Raw genomic sequence first — 23500 nt, 5'->3', positions numbered from 1 at the left:
GTCGTACTCCCTATTATTCTTTTTATAATTAAGCAGAGAATTTTTGTGACTGTGCATGAGGGAGAAGATACAGGAAGAGAGTGCAGAAAGGTTATGTTTTCATCACATTTTCTGGGTCTCTCAATTCATTTATCCTTATCTGTGTCTTTTAGATTGCAAGCTCTTAGGTGCCATGACTGTTTTTATGTGTGTCTTTAACTGGGGTACAACAGATAACCGATTACAAATTGTTGGAGTTTCCCAAGGAAACAATTCTTTGTTCCCAAGTTAATGCTCAGAAAATAAAACTGTTTGCGAAAAAATGTCAGTTTGGAAATGGAAATTTCACATGAATAAAACTTAGGGAAAAATATCTGAAAATTTGAAAAATACTTGAAAAGTAGTTCAAAATGACCTAAATATGAAGTTCTTACATTTTCTAAACAGAAAATGTATTTCTCAGTTCAAAATTCTTTAATTTTTAAGGTACAGTAAGCTTACAATGAAACATTATATTTTGGTTCATAAAATCTTGAAATAATATGAATTAAAGAAAAAACAAAACAAAAACTCTTGCTCCAAAGAATTTTGTTATTGTTCTTGCTTTACAACCATTGTGAGGTTTTGAATACATCCAGCAAAAGAATTTTACATGCAGACTTACTAAAAAATGATTAATTTCTCCTTTGTATTAAATTTTGAGGATGGTGGGAAAGTCATCAAAATAATTGGTTTATTTTAATTTTTTTAATTTAGTCTGAGAAAAAAAAGAACTTGCTTTGCAGAAATCACTTTACTGTTAAAAGATTCAAGATGGATTATAATCACTGGTTCTATTGTTTTCAAATTATTTCATCTGTCTCGAGTTTCTTTGTAAAAAAGTGGTCATTTGAGGCCAGCAGAATTGCTGCTTGAACTACTCTACTGTTTCTGAAATAGACCTGCTTGATCTGTGTTGGCCTACATAAGCTGTCTATACATTTTCACTTATACATGTTTGGGACAAAAAAAATTGCCTTTTTAGACAAAATTATTTTGGCACAGAGAGGAGAGTTGAGAAAAGCTGGAAAGATAAAGGTAAGGCATATAGTCTTAAAGGTGAAAGAGAATAATGCAGAATAGAGAAAAAGACCAACAAAATTCTTTGGAATCAGTCCTTCATTTTCACTCTAATGAGGTATTCTTGGGTGTTTTTCTGCCACCTGATAGATTGAGGGACAGAAAAAACGAACATGATGAAACAGTGGCTGATGGAAGACTAGAGGCAAGTAAAGAAAATTTTGAATAGCATTGGTTATCTAAATAAGAGAAAGTTAGAATTATCAGTAAAAAAATTATTTCTTAATCTATTTAGAAATAAAGACAGAGGAGGACCATAGCAGCATAAATTATACTCTTATGAGAAGGTCATCCCTTTGGAACCAGAGTCATGGAACCAGCAGAACGTGGAGATCCAAATGCCCCATTTATATAGCATATATATGTGCTGCTTGCAATTTTAGGAGTGGCAGTGATGGATTCTTTCCAGGAACAAGTAAGCATGCGTGCTGTTGAATTGCCAACACCATCACAGCCAGCATCTCTGTGCTGCTTGGACTTCTCCGGTCCCAGTACTGCCTTTGTTAGATACCAGAGAGCTTTTGAGAGCTGCCTGCACCCCTGCAGAATGTAGTTTGGCTCTCTGCTAGCCTTTTGGAAAGAGGATAATTTATATTTATTTGTAAACCTGTATCATTCTAAAATTTAAAAATCTGTGTCCATGAGTTACTTGTAGTCCAGATTAAGAGCATTTTTACTGTTTATTTCTAGATCAAATCTAACTGAATATACTCTTTCTTGGCATGGATCTACAAAGTGAATTAATACCTAAAGGGGAAGTGCTTTTTTTTTCTTATCATTCATGTAATTTTCCAAATTAAGTGTTTCCATTCTCATCTGCTGAGGTTCTCAGACAGGTTTTAATTTTCAGAGCATGAAGATGTGATGAGTACATGAGCAGTTATTTAGATTTTCTGGTCATAGTCTGAGATTAATTACAGAACATAGGTTTATAATAATGACCTTGCCAAACTCCATCAGACATTGATCCTCTTCTGTATTAGCAAATGGAAATGAAAAGGATTGTGAAGAATAGTTGGAACCTGTTGCATTTCATCCACCTCAATGGATAGGCAAAATGTTGTAATGATAAGTTCACCCTTTATTTACTGTATACACAGTTTGTGACAGTGGTTTTTGTAACTCTAAAAATTACACTTAATAAATACAAGAAGATACAGATTTTCTTGATTACATAAACCTAAATATTTATTCAACATTTCATGAGAAGTTTGTCTTAATTTAAACAGATCTAGGGCTGCTGAATGGATGCCATTTTTTTGATGTGGACATGAAACAAGTTTTAGTAATATCCACACTCATTTAACCAGTAACTGTTTTCTACTAAGGCTTTGCTTCAGCATGGTTTGCCTACTGCAATCAGAATTAAACTGAAGTCGGCTTTTCATAGATCATATTTAAGGGTTTTATCCTTCATTGCATGAAGGATTGCTTGCTTTAATTAAAAAAAATCAGAAGAGACAGAAATATTGCTGCTGTAGTTCAGAGAAATGCACTATTACTTGTATTTTCCCTTTTGGTATTTATGTATGTAGAAGTTGGAGACACTAACACATTGTGGATATTGCTGCTGAGAAGGAGAAAGGAAAAAGATAGGCTTGAAACACAGCCTGCAAGATGGCACAAAGCCAGTGCACTGAAAAATGGCAAATGTCACATTTAACAGCTGGACACAGAAATATTTCTCTTTAATTTGGAAGGAGAAAATTTTTTTCACAGCAGGGCACCCTCAAAAGAGTACAACATCAAAGAGGGTGGGTCTCCCCAGTCAAACATCATCTGGCTCCAGTGATGGAGCAAAATGAATGAACTGTCAGGACTTTTTTCCAGTGTATATGTTTTTGCCAAGTGAAAAGTAAAAGGTTTAGTGGCTTGCTCTGATCACAGACCAAATCCTGATAATGGAAAGCTGATTCCCTAAAGTCTTCCTCTGATCAGCTGGCAGGCAATGTCTGAAGAAGACCCCATATTGATTGATGGTCCACTTTGTATTGATGGCCCCTGCCACCCTCAGAGATAAGTGAAATATGCAAAATGCTTGACAGGTCTGGAGGGCTCCTGTGATTGTGTCTCAAGCAATGTTCCAATCTGATGTTATAATCCTCACGGAAACAAACACACTTCTAAAGAAACTTAGCATGATACTTACCAACACCAGACTTGCACTCTGGAAAGAAAAAAACCTTTTTCACATTCTCCACTATGACGTCCACTAGCAACATCAGCACTACTCCTTACTGCACTCCTTCATTTGCTTCTTGACTCTGACTTCAGCCCCAAAGAAGCTGCAAACTAGCCATTCCTGTGCTGTTTTTCTGACAATCCTATAATTTAACAAATTTGAAGGAATAATAGACTGTAGGAATTTTTTGATATGAAAACATGGCAACAGAGTTTGTCCAGCCATTACTCATTTGTTTTATGAGGAATCTCAGGCACAGTTTATCATATACTTTATTACTTGACCTTTTAATCATCATCTGGGGAACTTGACATTCCAGACATTCCAAAATATTCCAAACTAAAAATATCACTGTGCCTCATTATTTAAAACTCACAAAGGAATTAAGTATATTTTCTAAGGTATGTAATTTTTACTGAAATTCTTCATTTATGGTAAGCCTTAATGAGAAGTTTAAAAAAGGATTGAAAGAATTATCTGTGGAGTCTGTATTGTAGTAGTAAATGGGTGCTCTGCTCTGATAGATGTTCTACACATACACTGTAAACACAGTCCCTATCCATATTTACTTACAAACTCAGAGTGAAGATAAGCAAATAGTGCACAGAAAATGTAAGCAAAATCCCTGTTTTCTACAGCCACAGGATCAAGACACAGACTCTAAGTACTTACTGTAAGCCATGTGACAAACCATTTTCAGGGCAGGAGCTAAACCCAGGCATCTGCAGAGCAATTCAAGTGTCTGAATGGAGGTGTTTAGTGGCATTTTAAATCCTGGAAAGTATCTAAGACATACTGACAGGGCTGACAAGTAATGCTCAGAACTTAAGTATAATTGCTTGTCTCCTGGGGCAGTCACTGGTGCTTTAGTGGGCTACTTGAACCCACAAGAAACACTAGTGGAAACTTAAGTTTACACACCTGAATATAACTGCTATTGCCTTTGCCCAGTAACGAACACTTATGAGTGGCTCACAACCAATATATTAGGCAGCAGAACGAAGCAATGTTCTTGACATTTCTTGAATGTAAGGCTACTTGTGGACAGGCTTTCTTTTCAGAGGGTTTTTTCACATGAAGCGTGTTTCTGAATTATGGTTGAGATCTTTTTTCAGGTTTCTTGTTTTCATAGAATGCCCAAGACCAACGAGTCAGAAATTTCAAAATGAAGGTGGTAGAAGTCATCCCCATCTTCTGAGCTGATGAGGTGATTTTCAGAGATTTCTTCCAACCTTGTGGTTCCACAGCTCCCTGAAGTGCCCTACTTAAATGAGACCATAGCCACTTATGCTACATGCAAAGAAAATTGAAGAATTCCTTGTCTCAAAGCAAGTAGTGTTGGTTAGAAAATTAGAGTGAATTATGTAATTACCTGCCTAATAAATAGACAGGTGTGTATGGCCCATAATGGTCCAACTAAGTTAAAACGTGAATCCCATTGACTTCAGTGGCTGTTTTAAGTCTAACTTGCTAAAGGATTTCTTGCCAGTTCTGCTACAGGATTGAGAATGTCTCTACAGAATCAGAGAATATATAAGGTTGGATGGGACCATTGGAGTCACATAGTCCAACCTCTCTGAACAGGGAGGGTTTCCTAGAGCATGCTGGATAATTGCCTGTCTCCTGGCTTGTGTTTAGACAACTTTTGAATATCTCCAGAGAAGGAGACTCTGCAACTTTTTGGGGCTGTCTGCGCTAATGGTCAGTCACTCTCACTGTAAAGTTTTTCCTTGTATTCAGGTAGAACTTCCTGTGCATTAGTTTCTGACCATTGCCTCTTGTCTTATTGCTTGGTGCCACCAAGAAGAGTGACTCCATCCTCTTGACACCCTACCTGCAGATCCCTCACAGTCTCTAGGTGCTCTGTGCTTGAAAAGATAAGTATCTTTATATTCTAGTTCTTAAAATGCTTAGAGGAACATGGTATTGGAGCTTTTAAAGTCCTTAAGGTAAAGAAAAGAATGAGAAGCCCCAGGCAGTGCAAACTGAAACAAAACAAAACTCCTAATCTTCTGGAATATTTGGTTGTGTAAAGGAATGAAAAAATATGAAACAAACACTTTTGAATTTCACCTTTCAATGTCTAACAGTTTTGAGAACTTTCAAGAAAATAGCCAAAGCTCTGTCATTACCTTGCAAAGGAAACAGCGCTCTGTTTTCAGAGGCACTGGGAGCAAGACTAACTGTCTTGATTCTCTGGCTCAGAAAATAATAGGAGCTTTATTACTGAGTAAATTCATTGATTCTTTCCAGTTGAATGAGAGTTTTCAGTATTGGGCCCTTATCTGTAACTCCTTCCCTGTTGTATTTGCTGGGATATGCATTTACCAGTCAATGGGTGTGAGAGTCTTCTTTTCGGGTTATTTCAGCTTTGATAATTTCCCTCTCTGTTTTTAAACCACCCTTTCCTTTTTAGTTTGGTTTTTTTCATGTTCTCTCTGAATTATGAGCCTAGATTGGCCACACTTTTTCTCTTCATGCTCCATGTCCCACACAGAAAAGACTGGAGAAAACCACTTCAACCTGTTGCCTCCATGTGGTGTTCAGCTACCAGGGCTGCACAGGAACACAGTGTGGTGAGCAGGGTGGAAATAACAATGTTAAATAGAAATGTCTCCATTGCAGAATGACTCATGGCTGGAGCACCACAGCTTTTTTTGTCCTATCAGTGGACCTGTCAGGAGAGTGCAAAACTACACACAGGGAAGGCCCTGTGATGTCAGTGGATACTGCAAAAGCACTGGTCCTTTACAGACCTGTTTACATGCGTGCAAGTTTCCAGCTTCATGTGTGATGTTTTTTCTGCTCTGCGTCTTCCTCTCATTGCCCTGGTGTTGAGTAACACTGTTGTGTTACATGAAATTCTTTCCTCTTCCAGGACCTCCACGGGCTAATGTCAAAACAAACCACTGAGACTTGACTTAAAAAAGAAGTAATTTTATGAAGTCCACATAATCAGCAGGTCACTGCTTTCATGACACTTTCTGGAATAAGGCCCCAATCCTCCAACCGCTTACACAGATGCTTGATTTCACACACGAGTATTCCCGTTGAGATCAATGGGGCTACAACATGTGCATAAGTGTTTGCTGGACCGGGGTCTAAGTGAGAGATGAAGCCTTTCACCTAGCACAGACAGTTCAAACCAATGTTTATAGTTTCATATGCCATAATCCTTTGAGAAACATTAAATAGCTTTTAATATTATTTGGCAAGTATTCTCTTTTATAAAATTTGTTAGAAGATGCCTGCTAGATTAAAGAGAAAAACATTAAGTACATATTACAAGATGTATGCTCCATATCAGATATGGCTAATTTTAGAAAATTGCTTTGAATTGTGTGAGCAGTCAAAGAAGATCATTGGCTGTTAGGATATATTCCTGTGCATTTTCACAGAGGGGTTGCATCCAGTTGGACGAAAGTCTTGGGTTGACTTTAACCAGCGAGGCCTCCTGGTATTTCCTCCTTGCTCATTTTTTCAGATTTCTATTCTGTTAGTTGCTTATAGCACTTCAAAATGCTTTGGAAAACTTGATGATATTTCTAAGTATAAACAAATGGCATGTAATACAAATGTCTCAATAAAGAAAAATCATTCTTTGAATGGACTGCTGCATTTTCTACATGGCAAGGAGATACCATCAATTATTATTTTAAAAATAGAAGTACTTCAAAGCAAGTAACTAGTTATTGACATGGATTTATTTCATATAGATACAAAGACTGTAGTAACTGGCTTTAATTTTCCACATAATAATAAACCAAAGTATTCTTATCTCATCCTAAGACAACAGCTTGAATGTTATCTGTAACATATTTATATTTTTGATTCTGCTATCTGTCCATAAATAACCTGAAGGCATATTTTAACTGGTAAAGTAAATCAATTAGTCTTATCAAGAAACAGTGGAACGTATGAGAAGTATTTATAACTAATGTCTTTCTGAAATAATGACCATGCAATTGAAAGGGAACCTGTCCAAACATTTCCACTTATAGTAGAATGAAGTTGATGACATGTATACTACTATCGTTGCATACCAGTTTTATGTGTATAGTTGATTATTACAGATTCAGTAATATTTATTAGGTATCAAAATTGGATTTATCACAATGTGATGAATGGCCTTTTCTTTATTCTGTCTGGGAATAATTTTTCTGTTCACTGTATAGGTAATCTAAAAGATAGCGTGCAGTTTACAAAATATTTCAATGTTTGAGATGTGGTCTTTGCAAATTATGTGATTATAAAATATTATTATTGTCATAAATCAACATCAGTTTTTCCTTTTAGTTAAACTGTATTTGGAGTGTTTTCCATGCATTTTAGTTTTCCTCTGAGCTCCATTATATTTCATTTTTCTTCTATACAGTGAGACTAAAAGGTTCTTAGGAAGTTTGCTGAATATCCTTGGTCATCAAGCTAATGAAAGAAGTGAGAAAGAAGTGACAGTTAAATGCATGATTGTTTCTACACGCCTTTCTCATTCAGTGTGTAACAAGGAGAAGACACACATTTGGAAGGGCTCTCCTGTCCTGAAGCAGATGGCCAGCTCCTAATATCAAGGCATTTAAAGTCTAAAAGCATTCATTTTTGAACATTTGTTGCTATCAATATGAACCCAGCTGTAGTTTGATTTTCAGCCTAAAGTATGCTCCTTAAATGTAATATTTTTCAAGGAATTCTGCTAGTAGTCTTCTCTTTCAGTTCATGCAGAATCTTCTGAACATTTCAGATATTCTAGCTAATGAGGTCCTTTGGCAGAGTGTTGATTTCAAAGACAGCTAAGCACCAGTATATCACACAAAATCCAACCTAAATGAGTAAGTTATCAAGTCGTGTATACAACCCAGTTTGCTTTCAGTTTTACACGATTAGAAGCTCTAACAAATAAACTCTTGTCATAATAAACTCTAGAGTTCATTGGCATTTTGCTTAACAATCACTGCCTTGGGCAAGTCAAATTACTGAATTTTACTGTTCAGTTATCTGTGTGAGTCTCAGAGCTTTTCAGGAAAGAGGCAGCTATTTCTTCAGCCTTATGGGAGAGGTAGCCTTCCCTGCTGTTTGTTCTGTTGGCTGTAGAGCTCTCTTCTACCAGTAATGCCACTGAACACTCTTCTCCCATCTATGAAAGCACACATGTATTCAACTTTACTTACACTACTAGTTTATTACAGAGAATGAGTAAAATGCCGCACAGTGAATTTAAAAAAAGATAATTAAATGAAGATACGGCAGTTTCCTTTAAAAGAAGATGATGGTGGTGACAGGACTGAGTGTTTTTGGGTAAGAACAAAGGTGAAGGCCAATACAGCAGATATTATGGTGGAAGTCTGTTATAGACCATCCAGCCAAGATGAAGAGGCAGGTGAAATATTCTATAAGCAGCTGGGAGAAGTCTCATGATTGTCATCCCTTGTTCTCATGGTAGACTTCAATTTACCCATGTTTGTTAGAAATGGAGCACAGCAGATGGGAAAAAATCCAGGATGATCGTGGAGTGTGCAGAAGATAACTTCCTGACATAGATGGTGAGGGAGTGAGCTATGGAACGTGCCATGCTGGACCTATTGTTTGTGAACAGAGAAGGACTTGAGGGTTATGTGGTGGTCAGACCATGATCTTGAGCGCAATGACCATGAAAGGATTGAGTTTTCAGATCTCGGAGATGTAAGGAGGAGGATCAGCAGAACTGCCATCTTGGACTTCCAGAGGGCAGACTTTGGCCTGTTTAGGGGACTGGGTAACAGAGTCCCTTGGGAGGCAGTCTTAAAAGGCAAGAAGTCCAGGAAAGCTGGATGTGCCTTAAGAAGGAAATCTTAAAGGAGCGGGAGCAGGCCGTCCACATATGCCAAAAGACGAATTGGTGGGGAAGACAATTAGCCTGGTCAAACAGAGAGCTTTAGCTGTAAGTGAGGGAAAAGAAGAGAGTTTGTGATCTTTGGAAGGAAGGGGCACACAACTCCAGGGGACTGCAAGGATGTCATGAGGTTATGCAGGGAGAAAATTAGAAGGTCCAAAGCCTGAGTAGAACTTACCTGCTGTAAAAAAAAAAAAAAAGGTTTCTATAAATTGCATAGCAACTTAAGAGGGGCCAAGGAGAATCTCCACCCTTTGGTGGATATGTGAGGAAACAGTGACAAAAGATGAGGAGAAGGCTGAGGAACTTAATGCCCTCTTTGACCCAGTCTTTAATAGTAAGACCAGTTCTTCTCTGAATAACCAGTCCTCTGAGTTGTAAGATAGGTGTGGGAAGCAGAATGAAGCCCCTGTAATCAAGAGAAAAATGGTAAGATACCTGCTACTCCATTTAGACACGCACAAGTCTATGGGGGGGGTCACATGAGATTGACACAAGGGTGTTGAGGAGGTGGTGGAAGAGCCCACTAAACCACTTTCAATAATTTTTAAGTGGCCATGGCTCATCAGGGAGGTTCCTGATGACCAGAGGCCAGCAGACATGAAGCTACAAGAGGGGCAGGAAGAAGGATGCAGGGAACAACAAGCCTGTAAGCCTGATCTTGGTGCCAGGGGAGGTCATGGACCAAATCATCTTGAGTGCCAGTGCGGACAACCAGGACTGGGCACAGCCAGCACGGGTTTAAGAAAGGCAGGTCCTGCTTGACCGACCTGGTCTCCTTCTGTGAAAGTGTGACATACTTCATGGATGAGGGAAAGGCTGTGGATGTTGTCTGTCTGGTCTTCAGTGAAGTCTTTAACACCGTTTCCCACAGAATTCTGCTGGAGAAACTGGATGCTGATGGCTTGTGCTCTTCAAGTAAAAAAACTGAAACTGGCCATGTCCAGAGAGTAGAGGTGAGTGGTGCCAAACCCAGTTGGCGGCTGGTCACAAGTGCTGTTGCCCACAGCTCCGTGTTGGGGAGCAGGCCTGTTCAATACCTTTATCCATGATCTGGATGAGGGGATCAAGTGCACCTTCTGTCAGTTTGCAGATTACACTAATTTATGCAGGAGTGTTGATCTACTGGAGGGTTAAAGGGCTCTGCAGAGGGATCTGGACAGGCTGGATTGATGGGCTGAGGCCAGTTGGATGAGGTCAAACAAGGGCAAGCACCAGGTCCTGCACTTTGGTCACAACAATCCTACATGATGGGACAGGTTGGGAGAAGAGTGGCTGGAAAGATGCCTTGGTGGAAAACGATCTGGGGGTGCTAGTTGACAGCAGCTGAACATGAGCCAACTGTGCCCAGGTGGCCAAGAAGGCCAATGGCATCCTGGCCTGTATCAGCAATAGTGTGGCCGACAGGACCAGGGCAGCAACTGTCCCTCTGTGCTTGCCACTGGTGAGGCCACATGGCCAGAACTGTGTCCAGTTCTGGGCCTCTCACTACAAAAAGGACATTGATGTGCTGGAGTGTGTCCAGAGAAGGGCAATGGAGCTGGGAAAGGGTCTGGAGTACCTGAGGAGCAGGTGAGGAAGCTGGGAGTGTTTAACCTGGAGAAAAGGAGGATCAGGGGGACCTTATGCTCTGTACAACTGCCTGAAAGGAGGGTGTAGCAGCATGGGAGCTGGTGTTTTCTCCCAAGTAACAAGTGACAGGAGAAGAGTAAGCAGCCTCAAACTGCACCAGGGGAGATTTAGCTTGGATGTTAGGGAAAAGTTCTTCACTGGGAGGGTTGTCAAGCACTGGAACAGGCTGTCCAGGGAAGTGGTAGAGTCACCATCCCTGGAGGTATTTAGAAGTGTAGCTGTGGCACTTAGGGACTTCATTAAGTGCTTGGCTTGGCAATGACCAGTTAAGGGTTGGATGATTTTAAAGGTCTTTGCAACCTAAACAATTCTATGATTCTATAATTGCACACCTTTTACAGACTGTCAGCTATATAGCCAGGCTTATAACCGTTACCCTTTTTGGCATTTTTTCAACTTCTGTTTAGGATAGACACCTGTAGAAGATGTTGTTGCGTTTTTACATCAAAAGCAAGGTCTCACAATAGTGAGATTTACATAATGTAGAGCTTATTCAGTTCTGATGTCCAAGTCAGCAAAGAAACTTTGAATGTAACTGTGGCTTGTAGGTTCATGCACTGTTATAGAAAGAATACAGCTTGTATGAATGCTACCCCATCTAACATGTCAGTCTGGTTACAACTTCTTCACCATATTACCAGTAGTTTTGGGTACACTTTTGCTATCTTGACTCTTCCCATTGAAGTCAAGAGTAAAACTTCTTTTGAGAGGAGAAGACTCATAGTAACTGATTTGAAAATTCTATGATTTTATGCACATGGTATCAATGAGAATAGCAGCGAATAGTAAAATGCAGGAGTCTCTACTTATGGTAAGAACTAACTCTTGCATATTTTGTGGTTTTATTCACATCTCTTTTGATGTCTTGCAACATAAAACAAATACTCTAATAGCTACTTTTAGAAGATAATGGTATGTACAAAGAAAAATTCTGTTTTCAGGATCAATCTATTCTCTGATTGCCTGAAATGAAAATGAGTGGTCAAATAATTATCTGTTAATATCTTTCTTATCTGACTAAATGGCAAAATAAAATGCAGGAAGAATTTCTAAAGACATAATCCTTTATCAGACCCTGGAAAGAGAACAAGGGAAAGCAATAGATAGAGAGGAAAGAACTTCAACAAACTATTTTTGGTTTTGCTGCCTCTTCCATGAAATTGTTTTTAATTGTTTCATAACTTGGCATTCTCTGCAGTTGTGCTGTTACATTTGAACTTCTTTAATCTAAAATTTTGCGACATCTATACCAGAAACTGGGGCAACAATCTTTAGCATTGGAATTAGATTTTCCCCATTGATCCAAGTGAGCAGTACTGACTCTATCAATACTGAAGTGAAGGTTCTCAAAAGGCTCTTTACTCCACCATGTCTTCTAATACTGCTTAAATCTTAGATGGTCCTTGTTTATTTTACTTAGTTATGGGTGTTCAGAGATTTTAGAGCATCACTTATATGAGATGCAGTGTGCTTTAAAAGTTACGTTATTATTATTGCCATTGTATGTTGCTCTTATCATTGTCATTAAAGTAACTGTATCTATGTCCTCCAAATAATTATCAGCAACCAATACAGCAAGTAATACCTCCAGTCCTTCATATCTAATTTATGTTTGCATGCCATTACAAGATGAACCTGACCTCTATTTATGTCTTGATTATTTAATAAAGTGGTGTTTACAAGGAAGAGAATAGGAAATACCAAAGAGAAGACTTGTGTTCTGATGACTATGCTTTGGACTCACTTTCTTGGATAATAAAGCCATTTCTGTTGTATTCTGAAGTCAAAGGATGAAATTCACAGAGTAAAAATACGTGTCACTTTCTGAGTCTCTTGATCTGCAACATACCAGTAAAATATCCATAAACACTCAAGAACCTATTAAGAAGATAGTTAACTGTATGGCAACTGTTAAGGGGACTGTAATGCATGTCAAATGAGGTGAGTGCAGTCCTCTTTTTTCAGATTCCAGTCTCTTCCACAAATCTGGTTCATTCCATTAGAAAACAAATAAACAAAAAACCCACAACAAAACCCAAACCCTTAAAACTCAGCAAAACCAAAGGTTATCAAGTACCTTGTGTCAGAAGAGGAAAAGGTCCAGTAAGAATCTTAGGTAACACTTCCAACACTACTTTGTAGCCAAAGTAGAAAAATGAAATAACTAATTGTGTTTCCCATACTTAGATCAGTGACTGATGTGAGATACAGAAAAAATAAATACTGTGTCTGCAGGGACTTGGAGAAATGGTATTTTATTTTGCCGTCGTGCTCTGGCAATGTGTTAAAAATTATGCCAGTGTAGATGGATGTAATGATCTAGTGAGGTAGTCAAAGACTTCCAGTAACATCAGTTTATCACAGGTTTCTTCAGTATTTTCTGTAATAGGTACTATGAGTGTTTAAGGATGTATGCATGTGTGATAGAAATGTGGGTGAATATGTGTATCCATAGTTTACTGTAGTGCCTGGATTCACAGCTTGTGCTACAGGTTTGCTTTTTCTATTACGGCAGGTTGTGGTTTGCTCCATCACGAGGATTTCTTCAGGCAGTTATATCTTTGATGGTTGCCTGATTTATGGAACTGTAAAATAAATAAGAAATCTTGCATGATAGTGACATGAAAAATAATAAGTGTATCCAGTTTTTGTTGTTTTTTCCCAGATTTTGACCTGTGTTGTGCAATTTGACAAATAAACAGATTCAAGACGTTGTTATTTCCCTTCTAAGCTTAGGGCTTCTGCTTCCTTACAAATGGGTTTACAATCCTGTAAGAACAGGGCTAAGAGTGATGTTGGATAGATTATGACTACGCAGGAATGTCAGCAATTTCTCCTAGGAAAGGAGGGCATAGTGTCACTTGATGCATCACTACTTGCGAGAAAAAAGTATTTGAAAATACTTAGAACAGTCCTTCCAATTCACCAAGGCCCAGGAAAGATCCAGTCCTATATTTTCATGACAGATTTTAATTTTTCATATCAGTTAATGACTGTCTATTTACACAAAGTTCCGAGTAAGACCCTGTGTGTCAAGATATGAGTGTCAGTACTGATTATGGCAGACCTCTTTGTCTTTCCTGTTTCATATCATCTGGGGATTAGGAAGCTATCAGCTCTTCTTTTATGGGAATTGTTTTTTCCTCATATTAAGCCATGTATTGTTAAGTGAATAAGCAGCATGTAAATGGATAGATAATAAACACTGCTGAGAATGTTTGCATAGATACTGCCAAAATGGTTCCAGCCAAGTACTGTTAGTCATTATTTTTTCCTTCTCTTCCTTTTTATAGGCTGATTTCCTGTAGAATTTTTCTGATTTCATCATAGATTTTTATTGTTTAGCGTATTTTGCTCACATATTCAACATACATTAAGATATTTGCATAAGAATAGGTCCGTGCTGATAATCAACATGCTACCATACATAAAAAAATAAACCTCATCCCTGATATTGGAGTATTTGTTTACTTCTGAGGACTCCTGATTTCTCTATTTCACTCAGTGCATGTTGGGGTAGCATCTTGCTTATCCAACACAGGAGTATTTGGCCAGGTTCCACCTGATGCTTGTCACAGACACTCAGGAACAAAAGATAAGGATTGCAATAGACACTTGATTTCTATGTCACTCATCCTCTTGCAATGGGCATATTGCTCCTGATTACTCACAGTCCCTCTTGGCCAACAACAAACAAGGCTGGTTCCTGAATTTGCCACTCTCCTCTGGTGGAGGAAAAAACTGGATCTCAATTTCTGTGTATATTTTTTTGTGAAATGTGGTAAACACTCTTTTAAAAAATTGGATGTATTGAATATAGCCACATAATTTTCAAGATTATTCTCTTGATATTGAAATAAACATTCAAGATTGTTTATTTGTATATACTAGAAATGTTCAATTCAATGTAATGTGCATCCTCTTTAGTTAGCAAAATTAATACTTTCAAGAAGACATTGGTTTAAGCTCATACAATTACAAATTGTGTAACATTTTTGGGATACGGGTATTAAAGCAAATGGTGTTCATAGAGAGGAAAAAGGCATGAAAATGAGATTTACTTCAAACAGGCACCTAACTGTTCAGATGCATTTGTGAAATTTGACAAAGTAGTTGTGTACTTGTGAGATAGCACGCTTTTATTAGGATTAGACCTACTTAGATAACATTTTTAAAACAGTCAGTAGGACAGGTGTGCATGAAACATTTATCTTTTCATTTTAGAACCTCTAGAGCAACTTTATGCTTGATTTCAGAGAGAGCATCCACTTCCAAATAGAAACATAATACTGTCTTTTTTTTTAAAATTACCATAACTGGCTCTCGTGCCCTTAGCAGAGATGTCATGTTTAGGAAAACGATGATTCCCTCAGGACTGATTTCTCATTTAGTACTTCAAAAAATTATATGTCTCAAGGGAGCTCCTAAAGGCATCATCAACTCTGTTTTTCCTTCTAGTCTCATTTGTTTTCATATTATGAATCCTACAACTCCCTAACATATCACATGAGGTTTCTGAAGTATATGCTCTTGCTTCAACTGAGATGTGAAAGAAGGGATACTTGTTTAGGGATTACTACTGCCCCTTGTTCAGATGTCCCAGCCATTTCAATGCACGCTTTACATTCAGATTTTCTTGTTTATCTGGCAGTTCATTATTTAAGGCCAGCTTGTCAAAATAGGTTAAATATTCTTTGGGAAACATGGTCACATCTTTGAGACACCACAAATATTTTTAATATGAAAAGATTGGCTTGATAAGAGAAACATGATAAAATTGCATCCCTCTAAATACTTTTCTGCTTTTTCATGTATGTTTCTAAGAGTATCAGTTTACAAATGACAAAATTCATGGCAGTAAAGTCCTGGAAAAGCCACAGAGAGACACCAGCAAAGCAGTGAAAATGATTGCTGATGATTTGTTCTAACTACTTGACCTTGTGACGTCTCTCCCAGATATATGACCAAGATGGGACACTGCAGCACTTTATCGATGGTGGAGAACCCAGTAAGTCAAGCTGGATGAGGTACATCCGATGTGCGAGGCACTGTGGGGAGCAGAACTTAACAGTGGTTCAGTACAGGTAAAGTGGTTTTTGATTCACTCAACGACACAAAATGAAAATGTTTTATCAGACTGTAACTGTCAGAAGTACTTCTGCCTTTGATTGCAAAGACAGTTTCAGAGCTCTGGAGGATGTGCTCACGTGGGGCAACACATGCAGGGTGAAGCTCCAGGGAGTGAGGGCAGCCCTGTGTCACTTGTGTGACCACCACGCCACACAGAGCTCTCTGCACTTTTCCAAATAGTCTCATCAGAGGCAAGCCAACACAAGCAGTCCTCCACCCTCAGTAGAGATGTGTGTGATAGGGGAGGGGGAAAAGTGGCAGGGAAGGAGTTTTGCTCCCAGAGGCACCCTGAGGGTCAGTCATGAGGTGAGCTTTTATGTTGAGTGCACCTGCTAACCAAGATTGCTAGTGCTTGTACCTCTTATCTGGCTGGCTAGAGAAAGTCAAAATGTGAAGAAAAATGTAAAGAAATTTTGGTGCATTTTACTTTGTACTTGCAAATGGATCCAGAAAACCCAGACAACACATTACATAAATACATGACCTCAGCTATAAACAAACCTTTTGTCTTAGAATCAGAAGCAACTGCTTGGCCTTATTAAACGTGGTAGGAAGTACATCAAAGAATGCCCCAGGCTTGCCAGTCACAGTGAGCAATGAATTTTGCTGGTTGCTTTAGAAAGCAGGTTTCTTTTATTCAGGAAAAATCTTAATCTTATTTAAACTACCTTTAAAATTAAAAATAAAACATACGAAAGCAAGCTAAAATGAAATATATGAAGTTTGATTATCCCATAGAGATCCAATTTAACAATGGTAAAATTGTTCAACTGCATTTTCAACTTTTTTATTCTCTGGCCAGTTGACTAAATAATGCTGCAGTTAAAAAAATAACTATCCTATTTATACATTACATATATTTTATTATATACTTAAATATTTGCTATCTATAGCTAAAATACCATTGGATTTTAAATAAACACACCGGATAATGAAAAAAGATTGTTGTGATGAAGGAGTATTTTTGTGGGTATCTTGCGGACTATTTCTCAATGTGGTGATATGTGCGTGCTCGTATACGTATAAAAATAAGAAAAAAATAGATGCGTACATATATACATATATATATATATATATAAGTGAGCATGAGAAAGTCATTACACATCTGTCAATATTAAGTGGATTTTACAACTCTCCTTTCATGATGGAGTTTTTACTTAGAGTTCCCTCTGTTGATCTGTTTTCGATTACTTCAGATCTTTATAAAATGAACTACAAAAACACAATTTAAAAAACTGGCATCCATCACCAGTGACTGCATCCAAGTGTAAGAAAATAGAAAAGTTGGACACTGAAAAACCAGCCTAATTTTTATTGTACATGGACGTCCTCCTCACAGAAAGTCAGCTGGTTTAAATTCATTCTGTTATGATTTGTAATATCTAAATGGAATTTTCTTCAAAGTGCTCTTGATTGATTGACCCTTAGCTGAACGTTTTGTTTTTATTTTGAGGCTGACAATAATGTTTGTTGGCATGTGTTCTGCTTCAACTGCGTTGGGACGCCATGAAGCTATCTTTATGAGTCATCCAACCACAATACTAAATACATGTCAGCAAAGGAAATATTATCCGAAAAGGGAAAAATCCCTTTGATGTACTTCAGCATGCAGAGATTTCTGCGAGTTTTGGAAGCTCTGCACACTTGTAAGGGACGGTGTACACTTACACTTTTTTTCCCTGCCCACTTCAAGCCCCACAGACCACCCATTGCTCAAAAACAGTTCTGCTCTTTCAGCGGCAAAGTGTGTCATTTGGTTTTAGCACATTCATTTGCTGGGCTGCTGTGTTTATGTTAAGGGAAGCCAAACTGAGAGATGAAATGTTACAAGGGTGAAGTACAAAGTAGACTCAATTTTTCTCAAGTTAAGAGATGCTGGTAATTTATAGTGTGGCTCCGATTTTCATTTTTATGTAACAGTGGAAAGAATTAACTAAATGCATAGCTCTGGGAAGAAAGAGAGAGGAGGAGGAGAAGGAGGAGGAGGGAAGATGAAGGGGATACAGAAAGGGGAGAGTTTTTGTCAGATATTCATAGAAGGCTAAGAAAACCGTTCTGCTTAGCTAGCAGTGCCCTCCTGAGACAGGGTGGCAGTAAGCGAGGAAAATAACAAGATAAATGAAATTTTTGCAGCTGCTAGTAAAATATTGAGAATCTGCACTTTTTTATTGATCTTTATGATCCTGTTGCCAAGAGCCACTTTGCGGTGACAAAATATGTTGACAAGTGCATATCTCACTGCCATGAAAAATGTGGTAGAAGATTCTCCTTATGTCTGCAGTGTTATACAAGGAACAAATTGCATTGCTACAGCCAATTCTTTATAGAAAGTCTAAATTTAAGGCCTACCAACCCTAAACACTTTTATCTTGAACTTCAGAATAATGTTTGTAGCAATTCTTCACTCAGAAAACTGGTTGAGGCCTAACTTTTTTTTCTTTTTTTTTTTTTTGTCTATAGATATTTTTCTGCCTAACATAAGCTGTTATAAAAAATGGTCATTTCTTGGTACTTTGACTGTATCATTTTGGTATGTAATCCTTCAGCAAGAGCGGACTATTCTTCTTGTGTTTATTGAATTTCTATCCATCTCACAGGAGTATGTTTTACTCTTCCATGTGAAGCATAAGGGAAAAGCCACTGCAAACTGAAAATAGTTGTCTTTTATCTTGTGCCTGATTCTAATCTTACACAGTCTTTGCTGCCATGTAAATCTGTTAACTGCAGAAGTATCACTCTGAAGCTATTTGCATCAGTGCAAGTTCAGTATAAGGCTCTTGTTTTTATGCTAAAGGCATTACGATTTTCCCTTTTTCCCCCCTCGGTTCCCACTTTAGTGGTCTAGAAATACCCAGTCTTTTCCCGCAGGAGCAATGTGATATCACACCTGTGGTAATACTAATTTATACATACTAAAGGATCATTGGCACTGCCCTCATGGTCCACACAGGGGAAGATTTAATGGCTTCGTGATCCGATTAACCCCAATTTTTCATTTCCCCTAAGTCAAAGTCTGTTCTTCTCAACAATCCAAGATCTCTCTTTTGATGGTATATTACTGTCATGAAAGGTCACTTCACACTAATTCAATGGTCTTGCTAAATGAACTTATTCACATAAAAGAGCTGTTTTCTATTTACCCTAAAATATGTTAACATTAGCTTAGATGACAAATGCAAGGCTGTTTAAATGGCTGAACTTGCTGATCTGTGCTCACCACTCAGATGTTTATAATGTGTAAGCAAAATCTACCATTCTAAAATCCTCCTGACACAGATGTTGTAAGAAAATACCTGTATTTTCATAAAATCTCAGTTCTTCTAAAACCTTAGTGTTTTGTGCATGTTAGGTGCAAACTTGCCTGTAATGTTGTTGTTAGCCTGTGCTACAGGAACAAAGTCCTTCTCTAATGACAGATTTGGTTTAAAAACAATCAGTAGGTTATTCATTTAGTTATCTGCAGAAATGCTTCCAAAACTAAGAATTTCTACTGATATACCATGTAATATAAGAGGAGAATGCTCTATTCCTAAATTATGCAATGTTTTCTTTTTCTCTTGATTAGGTCAAATATATTCTACCGGGCTTGTATAGATATCCCCAGGGGCACTGAGCTGTTGGTGTGGTACAATGACAGCTACACATCTTTCTTTGGAATCCCTCTCCAGTGCATTGCACAAGATGAGAATTGTAAGTTCTTCCTTATATTTCTACCTCTGTAAGTCATACTTCCTCTTTCATGCCTAATCAGCTATATCCATAGAGTGTTTTAGAGGGTGCTCTGTCCCTGGAAGTTCAAGGCCAGTCTTGATGAAGCTTTGAGCAACCTCCTCTCCGTGGCAGGGGAGTTGGAACTAGAGGGTCTTTAAGGTCCCTTCCGACTAAAAACCTTCTATGATTCTCTGATTCTACAGCATTTAATGGAAGTGGAGTATATTCAAGGTAAGCTGATATACTTAAACTGGGCAAAATCATGGTATGGCTAGAATCACTTTTCTATATAAGTGATTAATTAATCTATTGCAAACAGTTTGGTTCTCCCCGTTGTTGCCAGACCTATCACAAAACACTGTGTTGCCAAAACAGTAATGCATTGCAAGCCCACAGGGCCTCTGTTAGTGATTCTTTGTTCTATTACCTCTGATCATGTTGAGAAAAGCTTTGGCTGGCTGATTTAAGAGTTTAGATCCTTGTGGTTCAACATAAGAACCAGCTTTTTAAAATACCAACTGAATGTAAATACCTTGAAATGACAATAAACCTCTGTTCCATCCTGACCATCCCCATTTTCACCCATTCTTTTACCTGTTTTCAATATTTTACTTTTAGTTTGCTAGGATTCCTCACAAAACTAAGCATGCAACTTATGATACAAATGCAACCTAGTGCTGGATACTTTGTGATGGAAATAGGTGATTCAGGAACACCCTTCAGTTTTACTGCTTGTGTGTGAGAGTTGTTTAGAGCTTGCATGCATTTTGGCAACTATATGTATCTATGTGGTGGAAGAAAACAATAATGGACTCATTGACTTTGATTTAAGGTAACCCTGTGGCCGCCTACACTTAATAAATATAAAATGTATGGTTTTGGTCCTGTGCTTGGACACTTAAACAGGATGAACTGCTAGGATGAACTAGCGTCTTGTAGCAACTCAAATACTGAATCATGAAGCAATTAAACAGCAAGATAGCAGGGATTGAACTGTCAAAAATAAACATCCTTTCCCATCTTGAGTTTTCAAATCTGTTGGGCTTGAGAAAAGTTTAAAAGAACATTTAGTTACTGGCAGAAATATTTGCTGATGAAAGTCATGCTCTGCAGTGTACAATATAGAATTTTTTTTTTTTTCAGGAGCTGAAGACTACAAAAATTTTATTTGAAAAACAGAGCATTATGGCTAAAATCTGTGAATATTGTCACTTGCTGCTTTGCTGTGAGACAAACCAGAGTTTCATCCAGAGAGACATGACTAGATGAAATTAATCTCTAACCATGTAGCCAGCTGCAGACTGGTATAGGACTTAAGTCCCACTTAAACTCCCACAGTGTACCTTCTGCTTATCTTCTGCACAGGGGTGTTGTCACTAGCACAAGTTCTGCCTACATTCCTTAGGTCTTTATTACCCTAATCTCATTGCTTCTGTGGACTTTTATGAGTACAACTTAAAGAAAAGAAAAAGAAAAAAAAAGTGATCCCCTTCTTCTGAGTGTATTGGGGCAAAATGATAGTATATAAATTGCTCCTGGTACTGAAGAGACATAGAAGACATATTTTATGTCTGGAAACTTGTGATAGACAGCTCTATGGATGTAACTCTACTTAGAAATTATGTTCTCAGATACTACAAAAAAGAAAAGATTAGGAAGGCCCTCAACTGACATAAACTAAATATCTTGTAATAATATAATATTTGAATAATTGTGATTGATCATAGATATTAGAACATAACCCTAAAACATCTGGCAGGATTTAAGATATTACCAAATATTAATTTGCCTTTTTTTTTTATATATTAAAAAATGTTGGCTGATGCCAGCTTACAACTTTAATTCTCACGTTTGCGCTTAGAAATCTATTGTCATGACTTACCAAACCAGAATTTTACTTTCTAATCAAGAGTTTAGTACAGGCTATGTACCTATTTGTAGACATAAACAGTTTGTGACAGTAACTAAATTTGTGTACACATACTTATATATATATAAATAACATATTTAATTTAAAAAATTCCATTAAAATATTATCTCATGAGTCTGAGCGGTCCAAAATTAGAAAGCATCAGAAGTTACTTGGTCCAGATGGCCTAAATTATATTCATTTTTGCATTGTGGTGCAAGTTTTTGTCAGTTGACTATTTCTCCACAGGACTCTTACCTTATTCACTGTATGATCTACATGGTTCTCAAGGTGTGAGGCAGTTGTTCAATTTCTTCTACTTGCTTGACCTCCTGCTTTTCTTATCACAAAACATTCAAATTCAGCACTAAATCACTTCTTTGTGAAAAGCATATTGCATTTGTTGCTGAAATATCTGAGTGCCTCAGAAGCTGGAGTTAATTGATGATCATATGACTAGAAACAATTTTCATGGGACCTGAAAAAATTTTTATGCCTGTTTTGTAGGTGGGAAACTGGTGCACAAAGGCCTCTCTGCCTATATTTTGCAGTGTTTCATGGTGACCTACCTGCTATTAAACTCAGGCATTAGAGGCATGGTGAAGTCCCTGGCTTCTTAACTGCATTGGCAGTGTGACTATTTGTGAGATGGAATAGTATAATATCCTTAGAGGCTACCCTTTTGTAGGATAAGGGAACTATTGCTGCAGTAGATATTTAAGTTCTCTTGTATCTTGAGGAGTGTCCGAGCAGGGATTTTTTCTCCATGCTCTCAAAATCCATGCTTGTCTGGGATATAGCAGTCAGACATGCTGACTGCAACATGCAGAGTCAGGGTATCACAAGTGGCGCAGCTTTTTCTTTCAGATGACAAACCCATAGTGTAATAAATGTATATCACAGTCAGGCTTCTCTGGGTCCTTTCAGTCTCAGACACTCCCTTGCATGAATTTTCATTTCAGTGTCACAGAATCAGCACCATCCATTCAGATCACTGTCTCACTCAAGTCCTTCTTTTCTTCCCCGCCCCCCCCTTTTTTTTTGTACATTGTTAAAATAAAATTGTTTCATTGTAGTGTCAAGAAAATGGATGTTGATTTTTTTTGGTGTCTCCCAAAATTGTACTAGCTTTAAAAAGGCATAAAAAGGATCTTATTTAATTTTCTTGTTTTCTCCCAGTGAATGTCCCTTCGACTGTAATGGAGGCCATGTCCAGACAAGACACCCTACAGCCATTTAATAAAAGTAGCAAACTATCCCCTGCCACTCCACAGCGATCCATAGTATTTCCACAGACTCCGTGTAGCAGAAATTTTTCTCTCCTGGATAAGTCTGGGTCCATCGAGTCAGGATTTAACCAGATCAGTGTCAAAAACCAACGAGTTCTTGCAAGCCCAACTTCAACAAGCCAACTAAATTCTGAGTTCAGTGACTGGCATCTTTGGAAATGTGGGCAATGCTTTAAGACTTTCACCCAGCGGATCCTCTTACAGATGCATGTGTGTACGCAGAACCCCGACAGGTAAAGCCCAGGCTCTCTTTTTTTTCTGTATCTACTGATAGCCAGATCCACTGCTTTCTTCTTTTATCAAGCTGTTATTATTTTCAAAACCAAACCATTATTATGGGGAGCCTGTATGACATAATTCATCGGCAGCTGCGTGAAGTAAGCTGATAAAAACTATTGCTTGCCTTCACTATTTGTAAAAACATTCGGTGCATAAATGTGCAGATAAAAGGAAATAGCTAAGGATATAATCTTGTTTTTAGAGTGGTTTGGTACATCTGATGGAAGCAACAAAATAGAATGAAAATTTATGAATATCATAGATGGAAAAAATGAGGTCAAGAAAATTAAAAGTCTCTCTGTCTTCCATACATAATCTAACTTGCTGCTCAGTGGCTGCCACAGTCATTTCAGGGTTCAGCTATAGTGTGCAATGTGTATGAACTTAATTAAGTACTAAGAGGT

The 23500-nt window shown here is 37.9% G+C and overlaps 1 protein-coding gene across 1 annotated transcript in view; it reads left to right on the top strand.

Moving 5' to 3' along the window:
* Positions 1-23500, top strand: part of PRDM6 (PR/SET domain 6) — a 77484-nt gene that overhangs the window by 33749 nt on the left and 20235 nt on the right. The window contains exons 4-6 of the mRNA XM_032097376.1: positions 15735-15862; positions 19474-19598; positions 22708-23050. Coding sequence (XP_031953267.1) covers positions 15735-15862; positions 19474-19598; positions 22708-23050 — 596 coding nt within the window. The remainder of the gene's footprint in view (positions 1-15734; positions 15863-19473; positions 19599-22707; positions 23051-23500) is intronic.

Source organism: Corvus moneduloides, chromosome Z (assembly GCF_009650955.1).
Source record: "Corvus moneduloides isolate bCorMon1 chromosome Z, bCorMon1.pri, whole genome shotgun sequence".
NCBI lineage: Eukaryota > Metazoa > Chordata > Aves > Passeriformes > Corvidae > Corvus > Corvus moneduloides.
Note: the sequence above shows the minus strand (reverse complement) of the source record. Positions and strands in the feature narration are given on the sequence as shown.